The sequence below is a fragment of the Cylas formicarius genome, unplaced genomic scaffold (assembly GCF_029955315.1).
Source record: "Cylas formicarius isolate icCylForm1 unplaced genomic scaffold, icCylForm1.1 PGA_scaffold_10__41_contigs__length_53128322, whole genome shotgun sequence".
In the NCBI taxonomy this organism is placed as follows: Eukaryota; Metazoa; Arthropoda; class Insecta; order Coleoptera; family Brentidae; genus Cylas; species Cylas formicarius.
In genome coordinates, this window is record NW_026844214.1 from 36,707,625 (window position 1) to 36,719,670 (window position 12,046).

At 34.4% G+C, this 12,046-nt stretch overlaps 1 protein-coding gene across 1 annotated transcript in view; it reads left to right on the forward strand.

The window, feature by feature from the left end:
- LOC132705856 (insulin gene enhancer protein ISL-1) overlaps positions 1-9,982 on the forward strand; it is a 68,040-nt gene extending 58,058 nt beyond the window's left edge. Inside the window, 3 exon segments of the mRNA XM_060676787.1 lie at positions 2,800-3,000; positions 6,123-6,295; positions 6,297-9,982. Coding sequence (XP_060532770.1) covers positions 2,800-3,000; positions 6,123-6,295; positions 6,297-6,366 — 444 coding nt within the window. The 3' untranslated portion in view covers positions 6,367-9,982.
- Positions 9,983-12,046: the final 2,064 nt, after the last annotated feature.

Here is a 12,046-nt window from a genome sequence, read left to right on the forward strand (position 1 = left end):
TTTATAAAATCCCCCAATAAGCAATTAAAAGAAACTTAACTTGTAGGTTAGGTAAGTATAGTTTGCTAATCTATTTAGAGAATATTCACCGGAACCGCTACTCTTGTTGCTAACTCAAGTTAATACAGAGGTTTTCCTTTTTATTCGTAGAAATCTTCTATGTAGTGTTTTGATAATATTTATACATCTTGCCGTATTCTTTAAAATTCAAATATTGCTTCGTACAATATCTACTCTACCCGACAAGAAACAACGTTGAAAATCAAAGCAAAAACGTTAATGATTCTCAGCCAATATTTAGGTTATTAAATTAAAATTAAAGCACAAAAAAGTTTATGTAAAAAAAAACATTATCTGAAATTCATGTAGAGCATACATTTTTACACTCGTGTTACCGTTCACAAATTTGTTAAACGGGACAAATTTATTTTGTATTAAATTAATTTTAGTTAAACTTTGTTACAATTACATTATTTCACATATTCGCTATTGCGACAATAATTTGCCAAGCTAAGGGACGATTTTTAATCCACCTCACCACATTTTCTCCACCCTTTTAACCATTTTCAGTCTAATTATAACCGCTACTGCTTATTGATCAGACAGCAGCGTTGGAGCTCTTCCCCTGGAGTTTCAGGTAAAAATCCACATTTTACTTACGCAACGTTCTCTCCCCTCTATGCGTACCGTTTATCCCTACCTCTGCGCGCCGTTTCCATAAATCTCCAGAGGCGTGCCGTCAGATGCTCATGCCTGCCCCTTCGGTCCCTTGTGAGCCAATCAGCTGTGTTGTCGGCCAACATCGATTGTGTCTCTTGTTTATTTGACTCGTTCTCGGAGTTGCATGACGCGGGAGGGGCGAACCAGATATCCCATGCTCATGTTTTCTATAAGACAGCGGAGATGAGCAGATACGATTCCAAGAAAATGTTAACAAGTGTAAGGAACGTCTTTTTTTCTAGTTCTTGGGACTGACTTTATTTAATGATATGTACTTACCATTTCTGAAATCGAAGTAGTTGCTTCTTACGGGAAAACGTAGCAAAATACTAGATATTCTATATGCACAGGTTGATAAAACAACTACTTAATTTTGTTAATACCGCCAACCAATAAGCACAACAATAATCTCTACTTAATTATGAAATTAATGCTATTTTCTCCAACATTCTCAATAGGTATCTATTTACACATATTTTACAAATTCATTACAATTTTATCAGTGTGTTGTAATTTTATTAATTCTTAGTAAATTCATAAACAAGCAGAGCTGCAGATGAGCAGGGATGTAAATCCGATAATATTGTATCATATTTTTTATTCCAAGTGTCTTATCCAGTTTAGTTGCATCTTCAATTTTCTAATATTTACGGTGTTATTGAAATGATCATGTATTCCGTGAAGAACAAATTTGGGCATGGCAAAATCCTTAAAAATTCTTAACATATTGCCTATATACCATAGCGATCTTATTATTGTTCCATTTATGCTGCATATAATAATTTAGGCATCCTAGCTTAGTCTTAGACTTTTAGCACTAGTTTCTCAAGATGTTACATGCAGCTCCAATATTTAGTGTTTCTACACTTTATTTTACTATTATTGTTTTCCGTATCTCAGTTTTTTTTTTCCATATTTTTTTCTTACCCATGGGTGAAACGAAACCCTGATTCTTCATTTTCTTCCTGTATTTTACTTTGCCGACCTGAGGAAGCCGCATTTATCCTCGCGCACGGGTTAAGTCAGTATTCTTGCAACTCCGAATTTTGAGTTTTGGTAACAACGAGGTTTGAACACATTGAGAAAAAATATTTTTTTGATTTTTAAAAAACGCAGTAACACACACAGAAAATACAAAAACACTAGCCATTATCAAAAACAAACTTTACCAAACACTGCCGGGAATTATAACTATAATTCTAATATTAAACACTACGGTACAGTTAGATCAACTCCGTCCAACTGCCAGTCTCAGGACGCTTGACAATCATTAAGAAACAAACCATACCTATCACTTTAAATATTGTAACATATTCCATCTGACAACATTTGAATTAGTATTTCATTTTTTTTATTCTTAAACATGTAAATTATCCTTTGTTTATTGTTTAATAATTGTAATTATAACAATTACATCCTAAAAGTTGCTGATTTATCATGAAATTACTTCCTTACTCCGTTGGTTATAATATGTAGTAGATCTTTTGAAAAAAAAAACAATTAATTTTTTAATATATTTTCTACTTCTTACTCAAAATATCCAATTACAATTATATATACGACTTAAGCGTGCGGAAAGTGTCACTTTAAAACGAAATGATCGCGAATCATTTATGACGTTTCAGATATTTTAGTCGTGAGTTTGGGTGCGATCGGATGTTTTCGGCAGATTTTAGGCATGATAGTTTGATCTAATAGTTATAGAAACAGGATAATATATAACACGTCGATAAACTTGTTCGGTCACTCGTTTATTAAACACTCGCTCCGCTCGTTCATATTGAAACTCGTACCTAAAATGCAGTTTATTAAAGTTGTTCGATAATATACTGTTATTCGCAATATTCGCATCAACCACAGATTTTTTATTTGATTTTTGTATTTCCATTATTCAATCTCATATTATGAACTAATAAATTTGCCCGGATTTAGTTTACATTATCATGTTTGATAAATTTTGGTTTGGTAGAAAGCTGGTAACGCTCCTTTGCCGTGCTACAAATTAATCAAACTGTTCTAATACACTCTTCTAATAAAAAGAACACAATATCTAAATTGGCTTAGTTTTATGCTTCGCAGGATGGCCGCAAGCTTGGGTATGGTGCAATGCAAGGTATTCCGATGGTCGCATCGTCGCCAGTCCGGCACGACTCACCACTTGGGGTTCATCCCTTAGAAGTACAAGCGTACCAGCCTCCGTGGAAAGCCCTTAGTGATTTTGCATTGCATTCGGATCTCGAGCAACCTCACCAACCTGCGTTTCAGCAACTTGTTAATCAGGTAATATTATAATTTATATAATTAGATAAAATGTCCGGTAAATACCGTAAAATTGATGCACTTTGCGCCATTGTCTTTTAAACAGCGATCTCCAGACACTTTTGTTTTTGCGTGAAAATTCAATGGGATCCGGGCCGTGTCAATAGTTGAACGCTGCAAAGTCTTACCTAGAGGTTGAGAAATTTGAAATCAGAAATTTATCGGTTTCCCCAGTTTGGAAATTACTAGTGCAATCGCAACATTTTTTGATCTGCACAGCACACTTGTATATTGGGTGATTTACAATGTATGCACGTAGACGTTATGGTGAATGGGACGGGGGACCGTTCTGAAAATTTGGTAGTTTTGTATGCGCGATCTCACATCCTCACAAATAATGGTTCCGAGAAAATCAGTAATTTAGGAAAATAAAAACTGGAACATTGAGATAACTCGTATCAACGTTCTTACTTATTAAAAAATGTATAGTGATATGTCATATGTTAACATAAAAAATATTTTTTCATCAATTTCGCAAATGAAGTGCAATATTTTAATTAAAAAATTCTCAATAAAACAATAGAACAAAGTTTTAACATCATTTTATTATATATAATAGGAGATAGTTACATAGTAGTAACTAAAAAAACAGATTAGTAGTCTTTTAATATGTAATTAAAAACAAAACAACGGACCCATAGTTTTTGGTAGAGAGCTACTGTTGTTAAAATTATAAGAAACAAGAATTATAATGGCACGTAAACAAAAGCTAAGCTATTCTACAGTAAAAGCAACCAACTGAACTGGTTTTTGGAAAATAAACAAAAAGTACTATTTTCAAAGCAACTAAAAAACGATGACATTTCAGTCTTTGCCACCTTTCAGTACTAGTTTTCACATTTCTAAAACATGTAAAAGTGGCGCTTGCTCGCATTTTTCTTTGCCTAATGCTTATGCTTTTGTAATCAGTTTTACTAAAAAATGTGCCAACAGCATCTTTTTCTAATTTGAAAACACAAGCGGCATTTAGTTTGACACTATCGCCCGAACTGTCCCAATGAATGTTAAAAAACGTTTGTGTTACTAGTTTTTTTAAATCAAAAATATTTCTACGACTTTGTAAGTATCTTCGCGCTTTTTACCAACATTAAGTACTCTGCGGTGATCACACACACACTGGGTCATGTTCCGATTTTGTGCGTAAGCCGGTTAAAAACGCGGGAAATTCAATAGTGGCACCAACTCTCTCTAGCGGAACTGAAGTAAGATAACATGTGCCGGTATTGTTCGTTGTTAAAACACAAACGTGCGAGATTTATGATGCAATTAAGTAAAAATAGTTACTTTTTGATATGTGACATTAATGCACCCAGTGCCGTTTCTTCGAAAAAGTAGCATCAACTTTGATATTTTAAATGAGATGTACCTTGTATTTTGGATTTTCGATTCCGCCATCAATTTATGATGTGTTTTGAATAATACCTATCTTTAGCGGATTTAAAAATATTAATTAGTCATAACTTCAATTAAATCTTTATTAAAAGCATGTTTTAAAGAACTGAAATTGTGGCTATGGTGGAGAAGGAATCATGCAATGTACTTTGTAGTACACAGGAGCTCTTAGAGTATGCGAATATACCGGTGGACACAAAAATAATATAATTTTATTTTTTTCAAAATGAGAACCCTATATTTTATCAACTATTCTGGAGCCTAATTAGCTTAGAAAAACTGCTTTGAACTTTTCGGTGGTGCGTTAATTTATTATGGATGTGTACCCAAACACAAAAAAAAAGAAAATCTAATTAACTCTTGAGGTTATTAATGGAATTGAGGAGCGAATCAGACTTAACTTAAAGTAACAAAAGACTTTACAAAACTTCGAGATTCCTCCTGCGTCGGTTTTTGCTGAGTCGAACTTGCTGACGTTTCGCTAATCATCCTGTTGGCTTCTTCAGAGCTTGACTGAAACTGGCTCATATTTTACTCTGTACCTGCTTATATATTGTGTGAGGGGGGCGGAGCTAGATGAGTGGCATAAACACCGTCTCGGATTGGTGACAGGTAGAGACCTGAGTCGCGGTTAAGATTGTTAGGTTGTTTATAGATTTCTTTAGACTCTCAGATTTTTCATTGGGAGAAGAACTGATTACATGCAAGAATTTTAATAAAATTTATTCGATAAAACTAAAATATAATATAATAGGTCTCTTCCTGTCACCAATTTGGGAATCAGTGATCCGAGACGGTGTTTATGCCCTTCATTTAGCTCCGCCTCCTCAAACAATATATAAACAGGTATAGAGTAAAATACGAGCCAGTTTCAGTCAAGCGCTGAAGAAGCCAACAGGATGATTGGCGAAAAGTCAGCAAGTTCAACTCAGCAAAAATCGACGCAAGAGGAATCCAGAAGTTTTGTAAAAAGTATCACAGTAGCCTATGGAAGTTTCTTTGAAAAATTAACAAAATACTTATTTGTTTTATTATTGTTTATTTATTTAAAGTATTTATTGCAAAGTTTACAATATATGGTCTACGAATACTCATACTTAACCGACACGACTTATCTTACTATATATAAAAATTACGAGAAAAAATAAATTCCAAGCGAGGTTAACAATATCAAGATTAGGGTTAGAATTTTATTAATTTTAATTAGAAGAAGAAGCCTACTAGCGCACTGCGGATAACTGAGCCGCAAGCAAAGAACGTTTGAGCTCTCGACGAAATGTGTTTACATTATTATACATGTTTATACATTATCATATATTATTATACTGTTTACATTATTATACATGACTATTGCATTATATAAATCCACTGCCAAACAAAGCAAATAACGGGGAATCTAAGCTAAGATACTATTGTGAAGTAGAAGAAATGATTTACTGACAATAACCGCAAGAAGATACTTATAAATGTTTTCAATTCAAAGTCAAGCAATGAAATTTATTTTTTGGGACTCTCTGTCAGTTGTTCTAAGCCTAAAAATAAACCTACAATAGCCATCCTGAAGTTTTTGTAACCGATTCCTGGTATACACATCAAGGCAAGGGTAATGCCTTAGTTAATATACTATACCAACTCCTATTAGAACTAAACCGGTCAGCTAGCAGTTAAATAAGTGTCGATTATTGTTTTAGATGCACGGTTACGACTTACCTCCACCGTCGTTAGGCGGACCACCGCCAGGCGGTGCAGGTCCTGGGCATCCAGGATCTTTAATAGGACCTGGCGGACCTCCTCCACCATCTGATATGAGTCATCCCGACAGTACAGACGGCTACGTGACGTACCTAGATGCAAGCGACGACAGCTTGCCTGCTAGCCCCTAACACGGCTAGCGCACACCTAATAAGGGGCTCAATATCGAGCCCTTGTTCTTAGGTCGCCTCCTCAACTACCGGAGATTAAATCGATCGGTTAGAGACAGTTCGAGTCCGATGTCGTACTGTGAATACGAAAGATCCATGTGGTTGGATGCTTTGGAGCCACGCGTCGCACTATGGAGAGCGTGTTGGAGTTTAATGTCACAACAAAACGCAGCATTGGGATTGAATCTTGGAGCTGGTTTTTAGAAATATAGCAGAGAGATACGTGATATCGTTAGAACATTATAAACAAATTATTGTAAAAAGTTATATTCGACGAAACGTTTTTACATTTTAGTGCATTTTTATCGTCCGCTATGTTTGAATGTTTTTCGATTATTTGTTGAAGTTTAGAAATATGCGTTCAGTTTGTTGTTGATACTTAAATACTGTTTCTTGAGATTATTATCTGTAAATTGCAGCGTAGCCTGTTGTTAATTTTAAACTAGCGCCCTTGATTTATGTACTCATGTTTTGTAAATTTCATCCGCACGGCGGCGAAGGCGTCCGAGGGCAAGCCTATTATGTCGCCTAAACCAAACCAATATTGTTTCGCAGTGTTTTCGAATTTGTTTCTTAAAAGGAGAACACATTCTATTATTTTTTCAGTTATAGCAACATAAAAAATGAAACTTGAAGTTGAGTTGATAGTCTTATCCATCCTATCTATAATAATTAATAAAAAAAAAATCTTTCTACAATTTAGAGTTGTGTTCAACTGGTCGATTATTTTAATAAAATTAAAGTTTTAGAGGTCTGTTTCTCCTATAACTTCATTTTGATTCTTTTTTAAAACATCGCTAAGCAGAACTAACCAAAACTATTATAGTCAATATAATAATAACGCATATTTCTTTGATTTTGTTTTGAATTTCCGCGGCAGTTGAACAAATTCACATTGCTGAAAATCGCGAGAATAAGTTTCAATTGTGTAAACGCGATTTTTTTTAACCAAAATTTTAAAGCTACAACAGAGTGAGACAGAGAATTTTTTTCAGACATTCACTATATGCCACGTACCGTGCGTTCAATTTATCTTGATAACGTTTTAATTGGCTGTAACTTTTCGTTTTTAGAAATATCAATGTAAACAAAAAACAAAATGTAGGATTAGTAACCAAGTTTTTTCCAGTGACGTATTAAACAAAACACTATCAACTTTCTGGCATATAAGCCTACATCGTATTTTTTTAAATGGAACATCCCGCATATTATATATCTTTTTAATAGAATATCTTATTCCGATCACAATGATGTAACAAAACATATATTTTAGTCTACTGGCTTTTGATAAATCGGAAAAAATTGGAATTTTTATATAATTTCAATGAGTGCCGTGACTGACTGCAACAACAATAATTATTTACAAATTAAAGTAGAACAAAAACACTAAAAATGAAAAGACACACTAAAGTAAAAAATTCTTTAACTATTTTAAATACTGCTGTATGTAACCACCATTTTCCTGAACACATTTCTCATACATTCTAATTGTATGATGTCTTGCATTTAGTAACGTTTCCGGATTGTCCCTTAGATTGATTGCCTCTGAAAACCTTTGCCGAAGTTCCACGACATTATTACAAGTAGTTCTGTGCACGTGATTCTTTATGTGTCCCCAAAAGAAAAAATACATTAAAGTTATGCCCATATCCACCACACTATAAACCCCTGGGTTTTGATTTCGTGTATTTGTCTAGGATTATTTAAAGGCCAATATTGCGTATTTTGTATATTACAACCTTTTCTTGTAGTGAACGAACTTTCATCAGTCCATAAAATGTTTTTAAAAAAAATATTATTCACCTTATGTCTATTTAAAAAATCCAAACAAAACTGCATCCTCCTTTGACATTGTTCTACACTTAGTTTTTGAGTTTTATAAACTATAAATGCATTATATTTATATTCTTTCAAAACTGAGTGAATTGATCCCCCCTCTCTCTTTATATACTCTAGTAATAGAGCAAACTGGATGTGCTTCATAGAATCCTAATATGTTTACCTTATTTTCTTCATTTAAAATATTTTGATTCCGGCATACCTTTTAAGCATTTAATACATTACCGTTTTCTGCAAATTTCTTTGCCAGCCTTGGAAATATCTGTTTTGAAGGAGTTCGGGGCTCTGAATAAAGTGTAATATACTGACGACGAGCGGGGGTTGCACTTTTATTATTCTGAAAGTATACTTGAAGCATATCACTCCTTCCAGCGATGCTAAATTCGCCATTTTAACAATAGTGACTTGGACAATAATTCAACCATCAACGTTGTTTACTAATATATCAAACATAAACATCTTTTTATTTGTCAATCAGGGCACTTTTGAAATTATAAAAAAAATCCTATTTTTGCCGATTTGTCAAAAGCGAGTGGACTAAAATATAAAGTGTTACATTATTGTAATCGGAATAAGATATTCTATTAAACATATCTATAATATACAGGGTGTTCTATTTAAACAAAATATGATGTCAAAAAATTGATAGTTTTGTCTTAAATGTTACTTGGGAAAAACTTGGCTAGCTACTAACCCTATATTTTGTTTTTTTGTTTAAACTGATATCTCCAAAAACAAAAAAGTTGCAGCCGATTAAAATGTTCTCAAGATAAATTGAACGCATGGTACATATATAAATATAAAATCTTGAAACGTATGAGAATTATAGGATATCAAAAATTATCACGACTTTTTTTTCGAGATCAACTTGGAAAACCAAAGGAGGTGCATATATCTATTAAAAATTAACTTACAACATGGAATTAAAAAATAAGTTGATCTGGACCGGAAGTTTAATTAAGTAATTGTTCTATACATTTAGAATTTTTTTAGAAAAAAACTTGACTTATGTCTCATTTTATGTCGGTGCCGTTAGGTATTGCCCTCGAGATTCTTCGGCAGCTGGGCCCCAACATAATCCACAACAACAGTTATCTAGTAAATTTAAATTAGTACAGTTAATATTACTTCGCGATAGAAAACCGATAAAACATTTTTTTGCCAAAGAAAGTTTTAGCACACTCGCCCTAGATACGCTGATACCAAATTCTCTCCGTCATAAAATCAGACAATTTTGTTAGTACCAGATTCCAAACTCCCACTATGATTACCATTACTCTGCGTTGTTGACGTTCTCGTTAAAAACGTCTTGATTACCCGACATAGCATAAAGTACGTTCCCTGGAGTAAGCTTCATCTAGATCTCATCCTCAAGGAGCAACCATACATAAAGATCTATAAAATCCCGAAGCATGAAATAGCGCAGTTATCGTTTTTGGACTTACAGAGTAGGTAGTTGTTATTTTATGATATGGCGGACTCCGAGATTTTGTTCACCATAGCGGCATTTTTAAAAAGCATTGATCTTGTTCATTATCAAATTTTTTTGTAACCTATATTGTTGAATACACATTTGTACAAATTACGTAAATCCGATGGATCGGTTTGTTTGTGGATGTAACAAAAATACTGTTTAGAGGTATAGTAATGATATTGTGCATATTTTTACAAAAGCTTGTAATTGCGAGACTATTTATTGCAAACCATGAGATTTAATAAATTAATAATTACATATTTGATAATATGACAAATGAAATCTGCAGTAATTATATAACAATTTGTAAATAAACTGACAAATATAATTTGTAAATAATTATGAGTTAAAAAATCCCCATATTCTTTTATTTCTCCTAACGTCGAAATAACCTTACTGGGAAGATAATTATTGAAGATAATTAGATAAAGAAACTCTGAAAGTATATGAACCTTTTTCAGTAAGTAGACATTTTATTTTAAAATGTAATAAAGTAATTATTTGATAATAGCTACTTTCGCAGAGAGAATCCCGAGCGCATTCTCTAGATTAATAATTCTATGTTCTCGGAACTTATACGAACGTATTCAACGGATTCTGGAATCGGTGCCAGGATTTTTCGTTCGGAACGAATTGTAACTTATGGGACTTGTTCAGCCGTGTAGAACTGTTTAGTGATGTCTCGGCAATACCGGCTGAACGATCCGATGCGCGAGTGATTTTGGTCGACTCTTGAGCATCAATCGCAGCTGTGTTATATACTTATTTTTCGTGCCAAATTGTAATATATATTTCGTTCATAAATTATCGAATGTGGGAGGAAAAATGGCAATTGCCTCAGATAATTATTATCTAGTAACTGATGAAAAAGGTGAACGCGTTATTGAAAGTGATTTATTGCAGAATATCACAGGTAGACAAATTTTGATATTTCTTGTAGGAATGAGTAGAACCTCCCTCATTTTTAGATGAAAATTCCGCAAATATTGCTGAATTTGATATTAAAAGAATAGAAGAAGAAATCTGTTCTGTTAGACATGGCAACGTAGCATGTTAACGTTCCTGCCGTAGAAACTTCTAGGATTTAGTCTATCCTTAGCACTTAGCATATATCGATGCGCGAGTGCCCTGTCCTCAAGCAACGCACGATAACCGGCATTGTAATCATTTGAAGTCGTTATGGAATAAATCTTTAGTTTCTGAACTAACGTATTCATTCAACTGTCGCAGGAACCCCCGTCAACAGAACATGGTGGCAGCGATGCTAGGAAAAAAGCAGTAAAAAAGTGAACGTTATTAGTGAAAATAGTAATGTCGACACCGATCTCGGAAAGTGCAACCACAAGTGAAGTGGCTTAGATCCTGTCTGTACCGGTCACTTCGCCGAGTAAATTCGACTTTTCGAATCCAGCAGCATGGCCACAGTGGCGAAAACGTTTTGAGCGTTTTATGGCTGTAAGCGGACAGAATCAAAAATCCGACGAAGAACGAATAAACATTCTAATGTACCTTCTTGGGGACGAAGCGGAAGAGGTATGGCTGCCGTTCAGGAACGCACCAATAACCTACGAATTAGCGTTAACCGCATTCGAAAACCACTTCATACCTCGCCGAAACATTATTTTCGAACGATTTAAATTCAACAGCAGATCGCAACTACCTGGCCAGCCAATTGAAAACTTCATTACAAACTTGCATTCTCTGGCCGAACATTGCCAATTCGGTGCTTTAACCGAAGAATTGATAAGGGTCAGGATCGTAGTAGGTATCCTAAATCGAAAAACCAGTGAAAGATTACAATTAAAACCGCAATTAACCCTAACCCAGTGCGCCTTGGAAGCCAAACAAGCGGAACTGCAAGTCAGTCAAACCAAGCCAAGAGAACTTCAAAGTTCAATGCCGCATCGCATCGGCAATAGCGGAAACGCGGTGATAGATGTCACAGGGTTTCAAAAACAACAAGCTCTTCAGCAGCAACAAAAAACCAACTTCTCGCGAAGTGGCGACGGCCCATTAGGCGGCGTTGCCAAATCAACCGTCTCGTTCCGGAAATAAAGAAGACATCGCGAAGAAAAAATGCACATTTTGCGGATTATTCATCCATCCAAGGGAACAGTGGCCTGCCAACAAATCAACATGCCGATCTTATAGGAAGCAAGGACATTGGGCAGAAGTCTGTCGCGGTACTAAGGTCAAATCAATTCAATTTGAAAATTGAAGTGAAAATACTAACAATAGTAATGAAACTAATAACAAAATTTGTTTAACTTGTACTGATAAATTTCCAGAAAGCTTTATAGAATCCATTAATAACAAAATAAATTCGAGAATTCAGTGGAATATATGTATAAAAATATTAGAACTCAATAAACATTTTATG